At 38.4% G+C, this 26,036-nt stretch overlaps 1 protein-coding gene across 4 annotated transcripts in view; it reads right to left on the bottom strand.

The window, feature by feature from the left end:
* Positions 1-23,424, bottom strand: part of SPICE1 (spindle and centriole associated protein 1) — a 63,681-nt gene extending 40,257 nt beyond the window's left edge. For 2 of the 4 annotated variants that reach the window (XM_079922031.1, XM_079922033.1), the window contains exons 1-7: positions 23,327-23,424; positions 16,554-16,652; positions 13,504-13,551; positions 9,307-9,450; positions 4,883-4,985; positions 3,955-4,061; positions 608-723 (exon numbers count right to left, since the gene is read on the bottom strand). In XM_079922031.1, coding sequence (XP_079778157.1) covers positions 608-723; positions 3,955-4,061; positions 4,883-4,985; positions 9,307-9,450; positions 13,504-13,551; positions 16,554-16,652 — 617 coding nt within the window. In that variant the 5' untranslated portion in view covers positions 23,327-23,424. Of the gene's footprint in view, positions 1-607; positions 724-3,954; positions 4,062-4,882; positions 4,986-9,260; positions 9,451-13,503; positions 13,552-16,553; positions 16,653-17,114; positions 17,131-20,183; positions 20,251-23,326 lie in introns of those variants that run through there. The other 2 variants (XM_079922032.1, XM_079922034.1) reach the window with 2 other exon arrangements.
* Between the last annotated feature and the right edge of the window lie 2,612 nt (positions 23,425-26,036).

The following is a 26,036-nucleotide window of genomic DNA, read 5'->3' as shown; positions in this document are numbered from 1 at the left end:
CCCACAAGCCTAGAGCCCGTGCTCTGCAACGAGAAGCCACCACAATGAGAAGCCTGTGCACCACAACAAACAGCAGCCCCCACTCACTGCAACTAGAAAAAGCCCATGCAGCAACGAAGACCCAATGCAGCCTAAATAAATAAATAAATAAAACAATTTTCAAAAAACGAAAAACTAAAAAATATATAATAAAAAAGTTAAACTCATAGAAACAGAGTGGTGGTTACCAGGGGCTGGGAGGTGGAGCAAATGGGAAGATGGTAAAAGGGTACAAATTTCCAGTTATAAGATGAACAGCTTCTTGTGATTATAGCTAATAATATTTTATTTTATACTTGCAAGTTGCTAAGTGAGAAGATCTTAAATGTTTTCACCACAAAAAAGAAATGGTAATTATATGATGTGACAGAGGTATTAACCATCCATCACTTAATGCTATGATGGTAACCATTTTGCAGTATATAAGTATATCAAATCAACATGTTGTATGCCTTATAAACTTATACAACATTATATGTCAATTATATCTCAATAAAGTAGGGGTGGGGGAAGAAATGGCCTTGGAAAAAAGGGAAGCATCTTAGATACTTATGCCATCTATACTTACGTGTCCGCATTTGTGTTTGACTGAGAGCTTAGAGAGTTACCCAACTCATTCTCACTTTCTTCTGACTGGCTGTTAACAGTTCCTTCTCGTTGGTCATCATCTACTTCATTAAGAGCCTTTATCAACACAACAATAAAATAATAACACAGGTTGGTTATATACACACTCATCCTTTCTTTTTGTCATAACAGAAGAGAGATCCCTCCTTCTAAGGCTAATCCCTCCACATGTGGTCTAGAACCCAAACCCTCTTACCTCTTTCTAGTCCATCAATTGCCGCTTCTCTCTCCTGCATCTTCAACTTCTCCTTACTGGCTTCAGCTCATCCACATTTAAATCTAAGTCTTTGCCATCTTATCCGTATCCTATACTCACCTCGAGCTACCATCTACTCTTTCTGTGCAACAAACTTCTTGAAAAAGCTGCCCGCCACTTCTCATTCACCATTTATGCCCTGCAACTTTGCTTCTGCCCTGCCACCCCATTTAAGCTGTTCTCTACATGGTCAACATCAACACACCTGTTCCCAAATCAAATGGATATTTCTGCCTTTGCCTTCCCTTACTTCTGACTCATTAGACATCAATGACCACTCATTTCTTTCCCTCAAAATCTTCTTTTGAGGAAGATAAACTTTTCTTTTCCACTTCCATGATACCACATTTTCTTGGTTTTTCTTCTTTTGGCCATTCCTTCCCAATCTCCTTTATTGGTTCTTTTCCTACCCTTCCCTTTTTCTGATGTCACTCAAGGTTCTCCCTTTGCACCTTTTCTCCTCTCATCTGACTCATTTTCTGTATGATTATATCTAATTCCAAGGTGCAATTACGAGCCAAATGCTGTTAATTTCCAAATTTCTAGCTTCACTCAGATCTCTCTTGAGCCCTCAACATTTATATCCAACTGCCTAAAAGATACCCCTAGGAGAACATCCTACACACATATACTCAACATGTCTAAAATTCATCATTTTCCTAAGCCTCTACTATCATTCTTCCAGAAACCTTGTCCCTGTCATGTTACCAAGACCATAAACAGCATCACTATCCACTCAGGTTCTCAAGCCAGCAAACTGGAAATTATCCTTCTTCCTCATCCATCACATCCAATCAATCACCCAATCCTGTCAATTCTATCCCTTCTTCATCTCTCAAATCTATCCCTCTTCCCCACTACCTTCTTCCCTACTGCCACTGCTTTGGGTCAGTCCTCACCACTTCTCGCTAAGATTCCAATGTGAGTCTTCTAACCAGATCCTCTCACCAGTCTTGTCCCTCCCTCCCCAATCCATCTTCCACGTTACTGTCAATTTTGCCATGACTGTGCTCTTCTTAAAATCCTTTAGTGGCTCTACTCTTGCTTTCTGGTTCCTTAGCCCTTCATAACCCAGCTCCTTCTTGTCTCTCTTACCTTGCCTCTTGCCACTTCCCAACCTTCATCATAGAGACCATGATCATTTGAAAGCTAACTTTTTTTTTTTTTTCCTTTGCGGTACTTGGGCCTCTCACTGTTGTGGCCTCTCCCGTTGCAGAGCACAGGTTCCGGACGCGCAGGCTCAACGGCCATGGCTCACGGGCCTAGCCACTCCACAGTACGTGGGATCTTACCGGACCGGGGCACGAACCCGTGTCCCCCGCATCGGCAGGGGGACTCTCAACCACTGCGCCACCAGGGAAGCCCAGAAAGCTAACTTTTTAATAAGTGCCAAAACATACATGGCTTTTGGCTAGGCATATGGCTAATGGACTTTGGCTATTAAAAATGTGTGTAACATTCTACTTAATTGCCTTTATAAGTAGAAAACGGTATATTTATATGATTCTGGACCTTGTAATTCCCTAGGATCATCCATCTAATTGATGATTCTCCTTTTTTTCATAAAAGATACAAATAACTTAGGAAATTGCATTAAACAGGTACTGAGACCTAGTCATTCTTAAAAAGTTGACTTATTTTAGTATTAAATTCTTCATGGGCTTTTAAAAAATGTTTCCTATCTCAAAATTCTAAACATTTTGATTAATTAAGAGTTCCAATTAGATTAAGATACAGCTAATGAATGTTTTACTATTATACTTTTCCCATGTAACTAGTCAATAAATTCAAAGTTTCTTGGGTAGCTGCTTTTTAAACATACTAATACATTAGAACTAATTCACTGACTTTCAGATATCTAAAATATTCTTTTGGGGCTTCCCTGGTGGCGCAGTGGTTAAGAATCCACCTGCCAATGCAGGGGACAGGGGTTCGATCCCTGGTCCAGGAAGATCCCACATGCCACAGAGCAACTAAGCCCGTGAGCCACACCTACTGAGCCTGTGTTCTAGAGCACCAGTGCCACAACTACTGAAGCCCGCGTGCTCTAGGGCCCATGCTCCGCAACAAGAGAAGCCACTGCAATGAGCAGCTCCCAACAAAGAGTAGCCCCCACTCACCGCAACTAGAGAAAGCCCACGTGCAGCAACAAAGACCCAAAGCAGCCAAAAATAAATAAATAATATAAGTAAATTTATTTTTAAAAAAAGAAGGGACAAAGATTTAATGAAGAACTAATATCTGGTATTATGCTCAACACTTTACATAACCTATCTGAGCTGATCCTCACAACAACCATAGCAGGTATATTCTATTCCCATTTAACAAAAAACTCTCTGAGCCAACTCAGATACCTTGAGAAATCAACTCAACATCGAACAACTACTAAGTAACAGAATATGAACATAGATTCACCTGACTCCAAAGTGGGATGTGGAAAGACTCTCTTGCTGTTTCCATATTTGTAGATGGTGCACAGTCTTTTTTTTTAGTATTTAATTTTATTTACTTATTTTTTACATAGCAGGTTCTTATTAGTTATCTATTTTATACATATTAGTGTATACTATACATGTCAATCCCAATCTCCCAATTCATATCACCACCACCACCCCCCCAACTTCCCCACTTGGTGTCCATACGTTTGTTCTCTACATCTCTGGGTGACACAGTCTTATGGAGCCAGACAGCCTAGATTTGAATGCCATCTCTCATGCTAACTAGCTCTGTGATCTTGGACAACTTACTTAATTTTCTGAGCCTCAGTTTTTCCATCTGCTAAATGGGGATAATAGTAACTACCTCCTAGGTAAGCACTCAATAAATGTTAGCTATTATTATCTAGTCCTATCTTGTTTAGTACAAGCATTACTCACAGAAAGTGCACTATGCTTGAGTAAGAACAATTCTAGCAACCACAACTTGGTATTTAGATAGTATAAAGCTTTTGAAATGTTTACCACTATGCCTATCTACATCAACTTAAACTGAATTTCAGCATGAGCATTATGGTTGTGAGCAAAGCACATTACCTGAGGCTCAATAACAGATTCACTAAGGATGGCCTGGGTGACAGGGTCTTGATTTACCACAATGGGACCTTGAGAGGAATCAGGAGCCATTGTTACATTCGGAAACCCTGCAGAAGGAAAATAAGTCATGATGACTTTGTTTCATTTAATTAAATTGCCTTCACACATAGTATACACTGCCATAGGTCTGAATTATCGTACGAAAATCTTAAATAGTAATAATAGCAACTTGCACTTAAACAGTGCTTACTATATGCCAGGCATTGTTCTAAATGCTTTTACATATATTAAATTGTTTCACCCTCACAAAATCCTATGAGGTTATTAGTATCATTATTTTACATATGGGTAAACTGAAACTCAGAGACGTGAAGCAACAGGCACAGAGTCACGCTAGCGAGCGGCCAAGCCAGGATTCAAACCTTAAACTAAAAACTAATGATCTGTTTTTAGGGATTAAGATAAACAACAGATTATATACACATTAAAATGAATAATGTTGTGCATCTCACAAGAGGCAAAGTTCCTTTTAGAGAGACACTGAAGTTGCTTTAGTTTTCAAATTAAGCTTCACTCAAATTACATACAAAGCAGATACTTTAATTATACAGTAATTTAATATTAATAAGCTGAAAATGAAATCATACCTTAAGTTATGAAATCTTATACATTTCACAAAATGTTTTAGTAAATAATAACAATTTACCTTTCCTTAACTTGAGTAATTTGTAATAGTTAATATTCTTAGTGAAAAGCAAATAAACTGTAATAAATCTATGTCTAACAACTCTTGTATGCTATCCACCCTAGAACACATGTGATAGAAATAATATGATGCCTGAGAAAAGATTTTAAATTCTTTCAAACAGCCAGGTGTGGGCTTTGATGAATAAGATAAAGAAACTTTTGTTTGATGTGACTACTTTACCTGTGCGCCTACGAGGAAAATCAACAAACAGATCTTTTGCTGTAGCCATCAAATGATCAGATTTTTCCAATACATCCTGCATCTGGTATTGGTCATTAAGAATCTAGACACATGTTAGTGATAAATATTATTATTCAGAATAAATACATATACTTAATAAATCACAAAGGAAAAGTCCATACAAAGGCAGGAGCTTAAAAAGCATCTCAAATCCTTCAGCGGCAATATCATTAAGTACCAGTAGATGGAGCTATTATAATAATTAGTGGATTTCAAATGCTTGGCTTTGATCCAAAGAAATACATTATTAAATTATGACCCAGTCCACACACAAATGTAGACAAACACCAAAATAAAAGCTTTGCTTAAACTTACTCTTTGATAACCACTCTGATATTTTCTTTTTAGTTTCTATTCTATTTTTTCAAATGATGGTTGCAATCCACTAACTTGATTTTACAATCCATTAAAAAGTTGTGATCCACAGTTTGAAAAACACTGATTAAACATGAATCTTTAAGCCATAAACTCAGATGTGTGGCTCTTTGGTGTTTCAGCCACTAAAGTGATTTCATAATCCACTAATGGGTCATGACCCACAACTTAAAAAACACGACGTGAGACACGACTTTGGGGGCGTTAAACAAAAAAGTGATGCTTCTGCATTTATAAACAAGCTCGATTTTTATTCTGGAAAAATGAGAACTCAAAAAATACCAATACGGCGGTGTCTCTGATTATACACTTTCAACTTAGGAATTTTCCCAGTTACAAGCAAGGATGCACGGGCTAGAGTGAAACCAAGTCAACACCTACCACCACCAGATCGCATTCTTAGGCTGAAAGGAGTCTCAAAATTGGAAATTTTCCAGTTTCCAACACTGACTCAAATCAAAACATCTGGTAACAAATGCTCTTACCAGAATTTCTCTAGACCATGGAAACAAGCATACAATATGACCTCAGTTACTGTTTTAGGACATGAAAAAAATAACAAGAGTCACATTCTGACTTTTTCGCCCTTCTTCCCCCGCTAAAGCCAAGCAGGTTGGCTGCCTCTGTTAGTGAGAATAAAGTCCTGAATCTGTTCTCTCCACAAAGAGTTAGTTTTGGAATGGCACAGGACAAAGAGCACATTTGGAGTCAGAAGACTGGCATCCTAGGCCCTGTCAAGAGATACAAAAGTGTATACTAAATCTGTATACAATTCTAGAGATATTTGAGAATGTTGTTACAACTTAAATTTTCATCCCTGGTTAGCCATCTTGTAGCACATGCCATTAGAGTTTAGGAGAGAAAGTAAATGGAGCACTATAATCTACCATTTATACTAGAAAAATTATACAAAATATATTTCCTAGCAGCAGTTTTGTTTACTATTTTTAAAAAAGGTACTGACTTCCTATCAAAATGAAGAGATATAAATTGAAAGAAGCAGATTGTGGAGGAATAATTTTATCATATCAAGACCTGATACTAATTATAATGAGGTCTCCAGAAAACCCACTGCCCTGCAGCCCTCTCCCTTCTAGTCCCTGCCCAGGCTCCTTGGGGCAGACAGCTTGAGTGGCCAGAGGTCAGAGCATTGGCTTTCTGTTGCTCTTTCTGGATTTCTTTATCACTCCTCTATGATAAAACTCATCCTCATGATAGGCAAATCAATCTCTGCAGGCCCATCTGTATATATTAATTCCCCAGATGGGTTTGCAGAGCACAAAACCAAACTTAATCCAAGAATACATCTTGGATTTTCAAAAGATCAGTCAAGGTCCCTTCAAAAACATTATTAGAAACTTCTCATGCTAGCAGTTTTGCTCTCTGGTAATGAAAACCAGACAGAATTGGGAAAGTACAAAGAGACTAGGTTAGTTAATATACTTTTAAAATTTACAAAATCTTTATCAAAGCCACCCTCTCTCTGATTTGGATTTGGACTCTTATTTGGTTGATTCCCATGGCATGAGCGGATCATACAGCAAATGAAATCTAAGACTATGCTGGTCAAAGAGCTTTTTTCTTAATTTACGTTAATCTAGGAGCCCAGCTTCTGGGGGACGGGTCCTGGTAGCTCTAACACATAATGATAAAACCTAGGTGGATATGCCCAAGGAGGACTCTTCCTTTGGTCCCCTCACATACCTTATCACAGACATTACAAATATAGCAACACTGAAATAATAGATGTATGAATCCTTTGACTCAGCAATTCCACTTTTAAGAATTTATCCTACACATATATTTATACATGTACTCAAAAACATATTCAAGGATATTCATTACATCATTTATAGTGACAGGCAGGAAATAATCTGTCGGTGGCAGACACTGCTACTTATCCACCAATAGCCTTTCTTTCTGTTTTCTCTTTAACAGCAGAACTCCCAAGTTAGCCAAGTACATAGCTAATTTCCCAACCACCCTTGCAGGTGACAGTGGTCACTTGATGAAGTTCTGGACAATGGGAGAGAAGCCAGAGCTTCTGGGTGATACGTAAAGGGAGTAACGTGCATCCTCTTCCCCACTTCATGCTGCCTGGGAAACATCTGAAGGAAGCTGGAACAGCCACTGCAAACTCAGACATGGAAGCCCTGTAATAAAGGACCAGAGATCCCCCTACCACTACCATGTATATCTGAGCTGTTCCATAAAAGTGAAATAGATTTCTATTTTGTTTAAACCAGTATATTCTGGGGTCTTCTTTTTTTCCAGGTGCTTATACCATGCTCTGATACACATCCCAAATGTCCACTAATAAAGCACTAGATAAATAAATTGTGGTATATCCATATACTACCTGGCCATTAAAAAAGAAGGGGTAGATTTCTAAATACTGACATAGCAAAACCTCCAAAATATGTTGTTAAAGGGAAATGCCTAAATCCCACTAATAGCAGAGGTTCTCAACCCTAGCAAAATATTAAAAATTACATAGCAACTGTCTTAAAAATACCTAAGTGGGGCTGCATCCCAGATCCACTGAATTAGAATACCTGAGTATAAATATGTCTGAGTCCAGATACTGTTTTTTTTTTTAATGGGAATTTTTTTTTTTTTTTTTTTTGCGGTACGCGGGCCTCTCACTGTTGTGGCCTCTCCCGTTGAGGAGCACAGGCTCCGGATGCGCAGGCTCAGCGGCCATGGCTCACGGGCCCAGCCGCTCCACAGCATGTGGGATCTTCCCAGACCGGGACACGAACCCGTGTCCCCTGCATCGGCAGACGGACTCTCAACCACTGCGCCACCAGGGAAACCCAAATGGGAATTTTTTAAATGGAAATTAGAATCAGTCAGAGTTGATAAACACTACGCTAGGGCATGAAGAAGCCGCATTATAGAAAGAAGGCAGAGAAATTTCACCCACCTTCTCTTACCACTCTTCTTCAATCCCTAATTCTACCACATCTACAAGGTATAAGGGATTCAGGACATGAGCAGGGGCCACTAGGGAGGGGAAACTAAAGCCCAGAGTCACCTCAAAGGGGCTGCCTTTTTCCCTGGCCAGATCTGTGCTCTTAGGCCTTTCATGGAGAATTACCATGTAACATTTAAATGTAGGTGACTTGCCTAAGATCACCAAAAGATACGTACCTCTAAAGAACCATTCTCTCAATCCACTGTTCTTTTTACAAGCTCATGTAAACATTTATTTGGGAGATATACTTCTTCCTCATGATATATAAAGTTATGACTTTCATATTTCACTAAGAAGCCTAACAAATTCCTCAAAAGACAGAATGCGACTTAAAGCTGCAGCAGGTCACCCAGACAGCCAAGTGCCATAAGCTCCAACACTGAACAAGAAGAAAACAGGCATTTCTTTTACAATGACTTCAGCCCAAATAAAAGAAGGGTTTTGCTGCAGTTTCTTCTTATTTTCCATAATATGTATTCCTACCCACTCTGATTACTTATTCAAACACCCTACATCTGACAAAAGATTAAGCCAAAGACAAGTGCCTTACTAATTTGTTGGACTAGCACACATTTTTTTTTTTGCAAAGTAATCTAACAGCATCGCTGTTGAACTGAGAAAAATAATTATAGCAGCTTTATATATATATATGACACTAATTATGTGCCAAGGACTGTCCTAATCACTTTAGTAATATTTTATCACTGAAATCTCCTAACAATACAATCAGGCAAATACTGTTACTCCAGTTTAAAGATAAGAAAATTCAGGCTGAGAAGTTAACAATTTAAGGTCACCTGGCTAGTAAGCTGAAGAGCGGGAATTCAAATCACAAAACTAGACTATAATCGTCACTCTGCTCCTTTTTCCAAAGTCTACCTGTAGATCATTGCGTAAGGACACGATAATGATTAGAGTCTGTCCAATGTGAATCAAATACGCGGAAAAAGAGAGACACCTATTTACCTCTTCTTTTCTTTCTAAGTCTACAGATGATGCAGTTTAGCATTACCTCCTTCAGGATAGACAATCTCCTTTTCTCAAGATTAGAAATTTCTGGTTTCTGCTTCTTCCATTTTCTCTTCAAAGCTTTTTCTTGGAGCTCCCAGTGTACTAATGCTCTATTCTTCGATTTGTGTATTTCATGACGACGGATCTATATGGAAGAAAAAATATATAAAAGAATGTTTCAAGAACAAAGAACTTGCCTATTCAGATGGTAGGACAACCTAACCTAGTTCATTTTTTAAATTTTTTCTAGTCCAGTATATGTATATATATATTTTATATATATATATATATATATATACACATATATATATTCACAAAATTTTCACCATCTCCTAAATTTTCAAAAATGATTTTTTTTTTCAAAAATGATTTTTTGAAAAAGAAGTATCTAAAACTAGTAGACCTAGGGAGTCCCCTGGTGGCCTAATGGGTAGGATTCTGGGCTTTCACTGCTGTGGCCTGGGTTTAATCCCTGGTCGGGTACTGAGATGCCACAAGTCATGTGATATGGCCAAAAAATAAATAAATAAAACAAACTAGTAGACCTAGCTAAAACACAAAATGAAAGAATATTAATTTCTACTTCTTTTGTACAAGACTATCCAATAAAGTAGTGTTTTGCAAACTGCATCTTGGGACTCACTTAATGGGTGGTAAAATAAATTAGTGGATCAAAACCAACATTTTTAAAAAATAAAATAGAATATAGAATAGAAAATATTAAGAACACATTGCACATAATAAAAGTTAAGAATTCGTTTGTTGGGGCTTCCCTGGTGGCGCAGTGGTTGAAAATCTGCCTGCCAATGCAGGGGACACGGGTTCGAGCCCTGGTCTGGGAAGATCCCACATGCCGCGGAGCAACTGGGCCCGTGAGCCACAATTACTGAGCCTGCGTGTCTGGAGCCTGTGCTCCGCAACAAGAGAGGCCGCGATAGTAAGAGGCCCGTGCACCGCGATGAAGAGTGACCCCCGCTTGCCACAGCTAGAGAAAGCCCTCACACAGAAACAAAGACCCAACACAGCCATAAATAAATAAATTAAAAAAAAAAAAAAGAATTCTTTTGTTAAATTTTTCAGTTACATATGTGTGTACATGTACAATTATAAACACACACACACACACACACACAGACTGAGTATGACATAAAAGGCACAAAATCCACTGAGTTATCTCTGGCAAAGGCACACCCTTTCCATGATATTCACATCACCACCAAGAGCTCACAATGCAGTGTTTTTATAGCCCTGCAATGGCTGCATGTGGAAGTGGGTCCATGGAGATGCAGGACTCCAAGGAAGTGGAATTCCAGAAGCAGAAGCAGAGATATGAGCCACAGCTTAAGAGTTAGAAGGGAGGAGTTCACTAAGGTGGCTAAGGAACAAAAGCAGATATTGGCTTTACAAGCACTCTAGTATTCAGAACTATGAATATGAACAAACCTGTATGTCATCTGATAAAATGTACTACTGAGTTTGCACCACGTAAATATGAAATCAGTCCATTAAGAGACTAACAACCAAATATTATGTAAGCATTCTGATTCACAAAGAACAAATGAAGATGACATTTTTGAGACAATCGGGGAAATCTGAATATGGATTGGGATTAGGTAATACCAAAATATTAGTGTTACTTTTGTCAGGCATGATAATGGTATTGTGGTTATATATGAAAATATCTATTTTTTTTTAACACAAACTGAATATGTAGACACAAAATGACATGTCCTCTGGGCTTTGCTTTAAAACGCTCCAGTGAAGAAGCAAAGGGTAAGATAAATGAAACAAGTATGGCAAAATTTTCATAACTATTATATCTAGGTGAACAGTATATGGGAGTTCTTTATACTTTTGTCGCTATTTTCACATGAATTTGAAATTTTTCATAATAAAAAAATTTTAAGTCATCTGGGCATCATTATTATCCTCAACAAACATTTAATGAGTACCTACTAAGATTAAGATTCCTAGGCCCACAAAGACATTAAGATACGGCCTCTATCTCTCAAAAACATTAATAATCTGCCCAGAGATTGGACATATGCATATAAAGATAAATGACATGCATTAGATGGCATATACTCAATGCCTTATGTAGGTAGTAAGTACAACAGTTCAGAGAAGAAAGCAACTGTTAGGCAGCTTCAAAGAGTAGGACTTCAAACTTACTACAATAATCAAGAGAGTATGGTACTAGCATAACGATAGACATACAGATCAGTGGAATAGAAATGAGAGTCCAAAATAACCCCTTATCTTTACAGACAATTGATTTTCAACAAGGGTGCCAAGACAATTCAATGTGAAAAGAACAGTCTTTTTAATAAATGGTGCTTAGACAATTGGATATCCACTTGCAAAAGAATGAAGCTGGACTCCTACCTCACACCATACACAAAAATTAATTCAAAACGGATGAAAGGCCTAAACATGAGAGCCAAAACTTTAAAACTCCTAGACAAAAACATAGAAGTAAATATTTGTGAACCTTGGTTAGACAATGGTTTCTTAGATATGACACTAAAGCTACAAGTGACAAAAGAAAACAATTAGATAAATTGGACTTCATCAAAATTTAAAACTTTTACGTTTCAAAGGATACTATCAAGAAAGCTAAAACACAACCAACAGAATGGAAGAAAATATTTGCAAATCATATATCTGATAAGAAACATATCCAGAATATATAAAGAACTCCTACTACTCAACAATAAAAACACAAATAATCCAATTTTATTTTTATTTTATTTTACTTTTTGTGTCCCTCTCTTCATCAAGCCCAGTTCATAGTTGTCACATATTTCCTATGGAAATTTTCAAATAACTAAGAGACTTGAAGAGACATTCCTCCAAAGAAGATACTACAAATGGCCAATAAATATATGAAAGGATACTCAATGTCATTAGTCATTAGAGAAATGCAAATCAAAACTACAATGAGATTCCACTTTATACCCCCTAGGGAACTAAAACCACAAAGATGACAATGACAAATGCTGGCAAGGGATGTGGAAAAATTGGAACCCTCATACATGCTGGTAAGAATGTAAATGGTGCAGCCACTTTAGAAAACAGTTTGGCAGTTCCTCAGAAAGTTAAATATAGAAATATCATATGACTCAGCAATTCTACTTCCAGGTATACGCCCAAGAGACTAAGAGCGTATGTTCACACAAAAACTTGTACATGAATATTCATAGCAGCATTATCTATAACAGTCAAAAAGTAGAAACAACCCAAATGTCCAACAACTGATAAATGGATAAATAAAACATGGTATATCCGTAAACAAAATAGTATTTGGCAATAATAAGGAATGAAGTACCGATACTACAACATGGATGAACCTTGAAAACATTACGCTAAAAGAAAGAAGCCAGATATAAAAGAATACATATTATATTGCATTTATATGAAACGTCCAGAATAGGCAAATCCATAGAGACATAAAACAGATTAGTTGTTGCCAGGGATTGGAGGGGTGGGGCACAGAGAGTGACTGTTAATGGATGAAGGGTTACTTTTGGGGGAGTGATGAAAATGTTATAAAATTAGAAAGTGATGATGGTTGCATAACTCTGTGAATATACTAAAAAGCAATGAATTGTACACTTTAAAAGGGTGGATTTTATGTTATATGATTTATATCTTAATAAAGCTGTTTAAAAAAACAAACAAACCTGTAATAAAAGCTTTTTTTTTAAAAGTAAAACTTGAACTAGGATAAGGAAGCAAAGTAAGATTTGTAGAGGAGGAGAAGAAGGTAGGGAAACTGTTCCAAGTAAAGAGGATAGCAGGAACTGGGGCTCAAATGTGGAAATGTACATGGCATGTTCAAGAAATAAATTATAATGTATGTTTTTGTATAGGGAAGTAATGGTAAATAATGCTAGTGATATCTACAGATAGGAAAAGACGATAAATGTGTACAGGAAAATACTGGACTAGAGAGATTTGAACTGTAAACCAAACCTATCTAATGAAATTATAATGCATGCTAACTGATATGCCTAAGTAAAATAAGGAAGCCCAGGACATACACTTTTTGATTTTATATAGACATAAGCAAGATTAAAAATAACTGAACAACTTCTAAGAAGTGCCTCTGGTTTCTATTCTGTAGGTTAGAAGTATCAAGTATCAAATATCAAATAAGATGATGAACAAACGACTTAACTTTCAATAGTAAACTTACCAGATCTTCAGGAGTTGCCCGATGAACTGTTAGATCAGTTACAGTGTTCTGCAAAAAAAACAAAGGATGAACTTTCTTTAAAAAGCAAAAGGTTTCTTACAAAATATTAGTATATGCTGAATTTTAATGGCTGAAAATGGATTCAAAATCCTGAGACCAAAAAGTCTTTCCTTGAGAATTAAATTCTCAATTTAAATATTAACATGGATTACTTTTAGGTGTCTTGTAGAAAATAACTGACTATTTTTAAGTGTCTCACAGAAATTAAGCACTAAATTCACCAAGCAAGCATACATTATATTAAAATAATGAAAACAACCGGGTAGTACATAATTCAAAAAGTAGAGGTTCAATTTGTGCCCATGCCAACACCTTAAGCATAGAACCTATCATAACGAGAGACAAATTTTGAGGGTATTGTATTATTTCATAAAATGTGAAAACAGTCACTCAAGTAAAAAGGCACTAAACCAAATGGCAGGGCTTCCACATTGCACAACTCAGGTGGTTCCGTTGATATCACAGGCCATGTAAATAGTGCCCCTTGGAATTGTGCAGTGCACAGCCTGCACAGCTCTGAGTAGCAGCCCTGCAATTTGGTCCTTTCCAAAATGACTTCAGCCATTTGTGTTATACAGATTTGGTAAGGCAGGGAAAAAAGCAATGTAGACTTTTAATTCTAAGAGAAATATACAGAACTGAGCCTAGTGAAATAGCTTCTGATGTATTCAAAGACTTAACCTTTGGGCCATAGTTTGTATTTAGCTCAAGTCTTTTATATACTAAAACTGTTATTCCTTCCATATTGATTTATTCCTTCCATATCTTACAAGATACAATAGTAAGATCATGAGAATTGTTTTTTTGGGGGGTTTTTCTGGCCATGCCACGTGGCTTATGGGATCTTAGTTCCCCGACCAGGGATTGAACCTGGGCCTTCAGCAGTGAAAGTGCCAAGTCCTAACCACTGGACCATGAGGGAATTCCCGAGAATTGTTTGTAATAATCATAATAAAAATTTAGGCATATAAGTGATATGCTTGGAATTAGCTTTCATGGGAGAAAATATAATTTCATTTATACTACTATTGCTTAAAACTACAGGTGACTCTTGAACAACATGGGTTTGAACACAGGTCTACTTATGTGTCGATATTTTTCAATACATACTACAGTGTGACACAATCCACAGTTGGCTGAATCCATGGACGCAAAACCACAGATACAGAGGGCCAACTGTAAAGTTATACGTGGATTTTCGACTGTGCAGAGGGTCGGTGCCCCTAACCCCCATGTTGTTCAAGGGTCAACTGTATTTTCTTCTGAAATTGCCTTTAAATCTAATTTACAAGCCATTTCAGAAAATGCCTCAATATTTTCATCAAAACAGTATTATTCAGTTGATCTCTCCTTCCTCATTTACCATTCACACCAAATGAGCTATAACTACTTTCAAGTTCCATCTACCTTCAGAAAACAAAGTTTTTTCCACCACTGGAGATAATATAAAGTAAATGAGGAAGGTTCTGAATGCAATTTCAAATAATGGTTTTCAATTATGTTTTGAGCAACAGCAGCATAGCAAAATAAATATGGAACTTCCCAAAGTAACCGCTCTGAAGGGGACAACTTATGTTATCATTTTTTCATGATAACATAATGTTAACATTATGATAACATAAATGTTAAGGTGTATTTTTTCACCTTTTAATCAGTATCATTACCTTAGAGTCATATCCTTATACTATTTTATAGCCAATCACATGGCAACAAAGCAATCTAAACATAGAGAAATCCCCCTGCCCCACTTTCTAAGGCTGTCAGTTTGCCCAGGATACCTGGCTAAGATGGTTGGCCACAACCCAGAAGGTTCTAAGTCCAAAAGAATCCGTAAGATCCAAACTAGTCCCTGACCAGTTAATCTTCACAACAGAAAGTAAAAGTACCCAAAGTCTCATGGTCCAAACCAAAGTACCCAACTCCAAAAGATAAAAATCCCCTTGATAATACCAAGTGGTACTCAGGGTAGGAGCCAGGGATCATGTCTCAGATACCTGAGACCAGTCTTACATCTTAGGAGAACCTTTGTACTGAAATTGACAAATCTCTGGAGATGAGCAAAAAACAATGTGAGGGGTAAGACAGCAAGGATCACCCACTTTTTCAGTCAAAAATGCCACTCACATGATTATGATATCACAGATTGCTATGGACAAATCTAAAATATGTACCAAAAAATTTCAGATTTCAGGTTAACTACAGTTGCCTTAAAGCAGTGAGTTCTCAAAGTAGAGGTGAGGGACTTTTTAAAAACACACTGCCCACCCACTTAAGATTTCAGGTGTTTTTTGTTTGTTTGTTTGTTTTTTTAAAGGAGAGAAGAGAAAGGAAATCCCTTCCCTTCTTTTCTTTTTTTAATTAATTTATTTTTGGCTGTTGGGTCTTCCTTTCTGTGCAAGGGCTTTCTCTAGTTGTGGCAAGCGGGGGCCACTCTTCATCGCAGTGCGCGGGCCTCTCACTGTTGCAGCCTCTCTTGTTGCAGAGCACAGGCTCCAGACGCACAGGCTCAGTAGTTGTGGCTCACGGGCCTAGTTGCTCCACGGCATGTGGGATCTTCCCAGACCAGGGCTCGAACCCGTGTCCCCTACATTGGCAGGCAGATTCTCAACCACTGTGCCACCAGGGAAGCCCCAAGATTTCAATTCTTAAAAAGAGGTAGAGCTATAGCCTCAACATGCATATTTTTAAAAAATTCCCCAAAGGCATCTGCTCTTCCCTCCAAGACCTAGGATATGGGATTGGCCAAAAAGTTCATTTGGTTAATGAATACGTTGTTCAATAAAGTTCTTGGTGAAAATGAAAAATGTCTTTTATTTTTACTTAAAACGAAACAAACGTTTTGGCCAACCCAATAACATGCCCAGAAACCCATTCCACCATATCACATGCTAAGCCCCATTCAGAGCACCATCCTGAGTGACTAAGGCCATGTCATCACACTTATTCCTTCCATGTAACGTTATACCGTGTATTATCCCACCTAGACTTACATCCCATTCTTGCTTTACTGACATTTTCTTCTTCTTTACTTTCAGTGCTTTCCTTCCTCCTCCACGGGGACCGTAACGGTTCACTCTGACAAATGACATCTAGGAGTAATAATCATATAAAATTTTAAAAATACATGAAAAAACTAATAATTAATCATCACCAGAGAGGGAAAAAGATATCTAAGAAAATAAATTTTAAAACATCAGACGAGAACTTTAAGTATACTGAAAGGAACAGGCTACCAAAAGACTTGGTTCTTTCACTTCATAATTATTAGAAAGTTGATACTGATAACTATGATAAAAGAGGTTTCAAATCAACAAATTAAATATATGTGATTAATAAAGAACCCTAGGAATGAAGCAAGTATGACCTAAGGCAGAGATCTATCTGACAGCAGTCATAAGCATTGTCACCTGCTACACAAATTCACAATGAATAGAGGAAATGTCAATCACATGTGAACAATGTGAATGTAAGAGAAGGAGAGCAAGAGATAGTTGGGGTTCTTTTTTAAGCATCTAACACTCAAAGTCACTACCAGACACATATGTACTTACCTTAAAATAAAGGTGGCTAAAGTTTAGAGAATGAATGAGTTATGATACGATCTCTAGTATATTTTTCACATAATACTAAATGGGGGTGATTATTGATACTAAACTAGAATATGAAAATGGCCAACAGTTGCTTGGCACTTTTAAAATGCAATGCTAAGGACATTAGACTAAACATCATACAAAATTAGAAAAAGACTCACAGTGCCTGAACACTAGGATTTGAGGATACACATATGTTTTAAAAAGCAACACATATATATGACTCCAATTCCAGAACTTCTTTAACACCTAAATAATTACAGAACTTTCCAGCTGACCCCCTTACTCCAAATTATCCTAAAACAAAGACTCTAGTATTTTCCTTAAGTACATCTTTGAAAAAAATCATTTAGTCTACTGTGAATAAAGATGACTAAATGCAAGTATTTCTCAGGAATTGGCCCTCTGTCCTATAACTCTTAGCAACCACATTCACTCTTTAAGCATGGTATCTAATTTCAGAACGTACAATCCAGCAAAGGAGATAAGTCACATACAAGTTAGAGGATAACATTTAAGTGTTATCATAGTGATGGTGATGATGGCGATGATGATGACAGTGGTGGTGGTTATAATGATGGAATTAGCTACTAAGTACTTTCTTCAAGCCAGGTACTGTTCTAAACTCTTCCCATATATTATCTCCTTTAATCCTCGCACTAATCCCATGAAGTATTTACCATTTGTTACTCATTTTATAGATGAGAAAACTAAGGGACAAAGAGTTAACTGACTGGGAAGGTCACACAGTAAATTGCAGAGCCATATATGCCATTTTAAAAGATATGGAATGGAATAGAACCAAGAGTCCAAAACAAAACTTTAAACTTATGGTCAGTTTATATTCAACAAGGGTGCCAAGAAACAATTCAATGGGGAAAGAACAGTCTTTTAAATTAATGGTGCTGGGACAACTGGATATCCATATGAAAAAGAATGAAGTAAGACCCCCTACCTCACAACATGTAAAAAAAAATTAACTTAAAATGAATCTCAGACTTAAATGTAAGAGCTAAAAGTACAAAACTCCTAGAAGATAACATAAGCATAAATCTTCATGAACCTTGGGTTAAGCAATGGTTTCTCAGAAATGACACTAAAAACACAATCAACCAAAACAAAAATAAATTGGACTCCATCAAAATTTAAAACTTTTGTGCTTCAAAGGACACCATCAAGAAAGTGAAGAGACAACCAAAAGAATGAGAGAAAACATTTGCAAATCATGTATCTAATAAGTAACTTGTATCCAGAGTATATAAAGAACTCTTACAACTCAACAACACAAAATCCAATTTTAAAATGGCTAAGGGGGCTTCCCTGGTGGCACAGTGGTTAAGAATCCGCCTGCCAATGCAGGGGACACAGGTTTGAGCCCTGGTCCGGGAAGATCCCACATGCCACAGAGCAACTAAACCTGTGCGCCAAAACTACTGAGCCTGCACTCTAGAGTCCGCGAGCCACAACTACTGAGCGCATGTGCCACAACTACTGAAGCCTGCGTGCCTAGAGCCCATGCTCCGCAACAAGAGAAGCCACTGCAATGAGAAGCCTGCACACCGCAACGAAGAGTAGCCCCTACTCGGTGCAACTAGAGAAAACCCACGCGCAGCAACGAAAACCTAATGCAGCCAAAAACAAATTTTAAATTTTTTTTAAAAAAGAAAGAAAAAATAAATAAATAAAATGGCTAAGGGATTTGAATACACATTTCCCCAAAGAAGATACTACAAATGGCCAATAAACATGTGAAGAGATGTTCAAGATCACCAGTCATTAAATGCAAATCAAAACCATAATGAGATATTACATTACACCCACCAGGATGGTTATAATCAAAAAGATGTAAATAACAAGCTTTGGCAAGAATGTGGAGAAATTGGAATCCCTATATATCACTAGCGGGAGTGCAAAATGGCATAGCCACTTTGGAAAACAGTTTGGCAGTTCCTAAAAAAGTTAAACACAGAGTTACTACATGACTCAGCAATTCTAGTCCCACATATATAGCTGAAAGAATTGAAAACTTATGTCCACACAAAAACTTGGACATGAATGTTCATAGCAACATTATTCTTAATAGACAAAAAGTGGAAACATCCCAAATATCCACTAACTGAAGAAGGGATAAATAAAATATTGTATATTCATATTCTATAATATTATTTAGCAATAATAAGGAATGAAGTACTGACACATGCTACAACATGGATGAACCTTGAAAATATTATGCTAAGAGAAAGAAGCCAGACACCAAAGGTCATAAATTATATGATTCCATTTATATGAAATGTCCAGGATAGGCAAGTCCATAAAGACATAAAGTAGATTAGTGGTTGGGAGGGTCTGGGGGGAGGAGGAAATGGAGAGCCACTGCTAATGGGCACAGGGTTTCTTTTGGTGGTGATGAAAATGTCCTGGAATTAGATAGTTGTGATGGTTGCAAAACTGTGAATATACTAAAAAACTCTAAACTGTATACTTTAAAGGGCTAAATTTTATGGTCTGTGAGTTATATCTCAACAATGCTGTTATAAAAAAAGATATGGAAAAATATAATGGTTATTCAAAAAAGCTTTCTTATGTATTTTACTCTTTAACCACTTAGATCTTCAATTTACTTGGCAGAAACAAAGGGGAATCATAAAATGTCAGTATATCTAAATGATGAATTATGTATTCATTAAAATTACATTATGAAGAATGTAGGAAAATACATAGAAAGTTCAGTGTAAAAAGTAGAATACAGGGGCTTCCCTGGTGGCGCAGTGGTTGAGAGTCCGCCTGCCGATGCAGGGGACACGGGTTCGTGCCCCAGTCCGGGAAGATCCCACATGCCGCGGAGCGGCTGGGCCCGTGAGCCATGGCCGCTGAGCCTGCGCATCAGGAGCCTGTGCTCCGCAACGGGAGAGGCCACAACAGTGAGAGGTCCGCATAACGCAAAAAAAAAAAAAAAAGTAGAATACAGAACTGCGCATATAGTATATTCTCATGATGTTAATACACACACAATACTAATAAAGCACTTACCTGTGCTAAAAACTTCACGTGTAATCCCACAACCCGATGAGGCACATACTATCCTGAGACACACTAGAGCATAGTAGTTAAGAGTACAGTCTAAAACCAGACTGTCTGGGTTCACATCCCAGCTCTGCCACTAGCTGTAAAACGGAACTAATTAAATGCACAAGGTGCTCAGAACCCCTGCCTAGCACACTGTAAGTTCTACTTAAGGATTACTAATGATTATGTCAGCAACAATTATTAACCCCCTTTCCCAAATGAGAAAACTGGTGCTTTTGAGATATTGCTCCAAGTCACAGAAATAATAATGCACAGAGCTGGGAGCTGACACTCAAAACCAGATCTGACTAATTATGACTAATTATAATAATGCATATTCTAGAAAACATTACTAGAATTAAGTTATCTTTGGTTGGTTCTATATTTTCCAAACTTTCTACAAGGAACTCATGTTACTCTTAAAATACTTTATTTCAAGTTATTTAAAATATTGTACTTTTCCACCGCCTCAATTCTGAAAAACCATCCCTGAATCTGAAGTACGCAAAGGTTAAGTTCACAATGGTGTAACAAAGCTGCTATCCCATCTCTGACCTTCCCTTCACCAACAAACTTCATGAAGGAGAGGCCTATTTAAGCACTTATATTTACTAAGCCCCAGTTATACTTCAAACTTTTATAACACAGGAACCACCTATGCACTGAAAAGTGTTCTCTTAAACATCACCAGTAAAGGTGACCATATTTTTCTTGACCAAAGATCAGACTTCGTGGTCTGATGAAGGGATTTTGTGCCACTTACAGGAACCAGGTATCATAAGGGAGCTATAGTTTACATGCTGAAATGTGAAACTATAGAGATAGTCTGATGGTTTACAGTGCCAAGATGTCAAATAATAAAATTAGCATAACCCAGAAAATCTAGGCTCGTTGGGAGAAAATCTAAAATACTAATAGCTTCCTAATTGCTAAAATTATTGGTCCCTTATTTCTCAGGCCCTTTCCATCTCTAGAGACGCCACTCCTGGAAGCTCGCCCCTCCCTTGGCTTCCATAACACTCTTTCTCCTGGTTTCTCTCCTATTCTTTTCTCCTTTTCAGGCTAAGACAATATTCACATACTATGTAATCAAGGATCTTCACTCAGTTCTATCCCAGTCTTCTTTTCTTTCCATTGGACACCCTCTCTCTTTGTCCAATAATTGTTTTTGAGAGTCTACCACATGCCAGGCACTGGCTGGGCACTGGAGATACGACAGTAAACAAGTCTAATATGGCACCTGCTCTCGTGGAGCTTACTTTCTAGATCACCACGGGGAATTCACATCTTCCCTTAGTGATCTTACCTACTCCCTTGAGCAAAGCTATCAACGTACTGGGAACACAAATACACTGTGAAAGTTAGTCCCAAATCAAGGATGCGCACCTTTCCTCAAAACACCTAACGCTCATTTCCAACTGGCTTCTGTGCACATCTCTCAAATATCTCAAATACAGTATGGCCAATATACAGCTTAGCATCCATGCCCCCTCCCCACCAATGTCTAGTTCTTGATATATAACTGGCTTGCTCAGTAAATGTCTGCTGCATAACACTGAAGTACAGAATTACCTTTCTTCCAGTTGCTCCAGTTTAAAACCTTAGCATCACCTTCTCTCCCTTCTTGTCTCAAAGCTAATCAGACACCAGAATCTATTCATTCTTTCCCTCAAACATCTCTCTCATGTCCCCCTTTTTTCATCTCTACTATGAATGTTCTTGTCCAGGTTCTCATTATTTCCCCTAATTAATCTTCCGTTCACTCATTCACTCTCCTACTTCATCATCCATCTATTATTTCAACAAGTATTTTGAAAGCACCTGCCAAGAGCTTGGCACCAGATACAGCAAGAAAGTAGAATAACTCTGGACCCTCAAAGAGCTTAGCTTGTCCGACCGCAATTAAATAAGGAATTGCAATAAAAGGCTAACGTTGGAAGTAAATTCAGTGTCATAGAAATACCTATCTTACTCTACACAGTGAGAAAAGGCCACCTCCTCCCTCTAATTCCCCTAAAAATATTGAAGCTGAGAGCGGAACTATGAATAAAAGTTAGAAGCTGGGGAAAAAAATACTCCAGGTCGGGGTCGGGGGAGGGCACTTACAAAGGGTTTGAGAGGTTCAGTTTGACTAACAAAGATTTGAGAGGGTAGGAAGGCTAGAAAAAGGATAAAAAAGAAAGGCAGAGGCCAGATTATGGCCTTGCGAGCCACAGCAATTTGAACACTAACCTAAAGACCTATAGGAAGCCACTGAAGTGTTTTAAGCAAGGTCAGTTACGATGGGATTTAGTAAAACCACTCTGGCTAGTGGAAAATTGATCAAAGGGAAACAAGACCTCTTTCCAAACACTATCCCTCCAATCACTCCTACCCAGATATATGGATAGAGGATCGCTCTCAAAATTTTACTTCCTTCCTCAAACGATTTTAACAGCGCTCCCCTGCAGAGAGGAATCCAGCTCAGCTCGGCACTCAATCTCTCCGCTCCGTGCGACCCAGCTGACCTTTCTTTGCAGTCATTTCTCCTCTCACATCTCCCACACATCCTAAAACAAAGCTCTTGCCTTCCCATACAGTTCCAGCCGTTCCTTACGCTCTGCTTGGAACACCCGTCACACTTCCACTCCCTTTTCCACGGGGTTAACTCCCACTCACTCTTCAAAACTCATTCAGGCGGGCCTTCCCGATAAACCCTTTCCTAACCTTCAAATCGACACAAATGACCCTCCCTGTCCCCAAGTACCCCGGGTAGTTTGTCTCTCTCCCATGAGACCGGAAATTCCTTGAAAACTACATTAGGGTACCCCAATTTCTAGCTCTGCGCATAAGTGCCCGAAAGCGGTGCGCACGCGCACACTCAGGATGCTCCTGGGAGAGCGCGCTAAACACAAACACACCCAGACAGGCATCCTGACACGCACACACACTCGCAAAACACACGGAGTCGCGGGTGCACTTTCTGTAGTAAGGATCCTCAACCCAGGCGCCTGGATCCCCACTGAACAGAGAGGAAGACGCCACGACCGTTCGCCCCGCCCTGTAGCCCCTGTCCCTAAGATTCTGTGGGGCGGGCTGCAGGCCTCCGCCCCGTCATCGCGACCTGCCTTGCAGTTTCCTGACTGCTGCCTCCACCACGACTAAAACTCCAGGCTCCAGAGTCGCCCGGCCGGCCACAAGTTAACACAGCCCGCCGCTTCCGGGATGTTGCCTAGGTTACCGGAGCCCCGCCCCATTCCCTTGCGTACATCCGCCGAGGCCAGTGCGCAGGCGCTTCCCAAGATCTGGCTTACGCTATGAGATAAAAAGGCCCTTGGCCCCCCCTGTCGGCAGGGTTCCGGGCATAGCCTTGGAGGATAAGCATGTATCATTAACCAGGTTCTTGTGAATTCTCGGAAAGCAAGATGTTGCTCCCCACACCAAACTTCACATGTCACACTTGCTTTCACCTCTGTGAAGATATTTTTATTAAAAAATATTTATTACTGGGATTCTCTGGTGGCGCAGTGGTTGAGAATCTGCCTGCTAATGCAGGGGACACAGGTTCGAGCCCTGGTCTGGGAGGATCCCACATGCCGCGGAGCAACTAGGCCTGTGAGCCACAACTACTGAGCCTGCGCGTCTGGAGCCTGTGCTCCGCAACAAGAGAGGCCACGATAGTGAGAGGCCCGCACACCGCGATGAAGAGTGGCCCCCGCTTGCCACAACTAGAGAAAGCCCTCGCACAGAAACGAAGACCCAACACAGCAAAATAAATTAATTAATAAACTCCTACCCCCAACATCTTCTTAAAAAATATATATATATATTTATTACTACCTACCAATGTGCCGGAGACTATGTTATATTCAGCGGACTCTTAAAACAGGCGAAGTTCCTGTCCTCAGGAAGCTTACTGTGTAATAGCAAACAGTTACCAACAATACAAATGTCAAATTAAAACTCTGACAAGTGCTAACAATTAGTCATACTAACTAGATACTAAACTTCCAGGAATATTTGAATTACTAGGAAAGCTGAAAAGCAAGGATGAGTAAATTACCAGGGACAGGTAAAGCCTTCCTGCAGAGGAAGCCACATATGCAAAGGTGTGTGGCAAGTGCAAGGGAGTGGAAGAAGTCCAGTACCTCTGGTGTTGGTGTAAGGAAGGCTGACCTAATTGGGCAGAGCCAAGACAGGCAAAGCTGCGTATCCCATGTTAAGATCTTCACAGAGCATTTCACTGGAAAACAGAGTTAATTTGCTCCAATAATACAACCTCCTTCAGGTCCTGGTTTTCTACTGTTAAGACATACCCATACATGGGCCAGCAAATACACATTCAACACCTTCTAGATGCAAAGAACTGCCTTCTAATAGTTTCCACTCTGATTGAGGAAGTTTGATGTAGTTATATTCAACGGTCAGTCAATATAATCATCCCCTGCATACATCTTCAACTCCCTGCCCCTCTCTGAGTTACTGTAAACTTGGCAAAACCACAATCCTGGCCATTTCAACACTGTATTTACTAAGTGCCTGAACCCTTCCAGATAAAACTGGAAGGAGAAAAACACTCAGCCATGCTGACTTTAAATTCATGATAACTAATTTTAAGCGGGCCTTTAAAAATGACTGAAGACCACAGTACCGTTCCCTGCTCTATTAATTCTCCTACCCTCCCAAATGACAGCTTTATACCTTCTCTCGTGCTCAACATCTCTTCCTCTGTCCTCAGTCTCAGCCAGTGACCTTGCTCCCTACTTCATTGACAACACTGAAGCAATCTGAAGAGAACATCCATAAGCTCTCATCACTGATTCAATCCTCCTATCAGCATCGTTACCCACCAACCTGCCTTCCAGAAGCTCAACAAAATCCAAACACGAGAAACATGAAGAACATTACATCAAGGTACATAATAACCAAATTCGGTGATAAAGAAAAAACTCTTAAAAGCAGCCAGAGGGAAGACATTACAGAGGAACAAAAATAAGGATAACATCATATTTCTCATCAGAACTATTGCAAGCAAGAAGACAGTAAAACATCCTTAATGTATTAAAAGAAAAATACCTGTCAACCTAGAATTCTATATCTGTCAAAAATATATTTTAAAGATGAGGATGAAATAAATATGCTTCCACACACAACTGATAAAATTTATCACCAGCAGACCCCCACTATGAGGAATGTTAAAGTAGGTACTTCAGGCAGAAGGAAAATGATACCAGATGGAAATCTGGATCTACACAACGACAAGCACTGGAAATAGCTACAGGAGTAAGTATATAAGATTATTTTTCTTATTATTTAAATCTCTTTAAAAGATAGTTGACTACTTAAACAAGTATAATAAAAATGTATTGTGATGTTTATAATATATGTAAAGGCAAAATGCATGGCAACAATAACATAAAGTCCAGAGGAAATATATTGTTGTAGGCTCTTATACTATTCTGATGTGTTATAAAATCACCTGAAGTTAGACTGTGACAAGTTAAAGATGTATTCTATAAACCCTAAAGCTAACACTAAAGTAGTAAGAATTACAGCTAAAAGAGATGATATGTATAAAAAGAGATATTATAAAAGAGATAACAAAAAATAGTTGATTAAAAGTAGGCAGAAAAGTGCAAAAAAAGGAAACAAAGAACAGATGATAGAAATAGAAAAAAACAACAAGGTGATAGATACAACTCAATTATTACATTAAATGCAAATAGTTTAATCACCTGATTAAAAGGCAGAGATTGTCAGATTAGATTTTTTAATTGCTGCCTATAAAAAGAGACACACATTTATCAATAATATAAAAACACAAGTAAGTTTAATGTA

This window comes from Stenella coeruleoalba (genome assembly GCF_951394435.1).
Source record: "Stenella coeruleoalba genome assembly, chromosome: 5".
NCBI lineage: Eukaryota > Metazoa > Chordata > Mammalia > Artiodactyla > Delphinidae > Stenella > Stenella coeruleoalba.
Note: the sequence above shows the minus strand (reverse complement) of the source record. Positions and strands in the feature narration are given on the sequence as shown.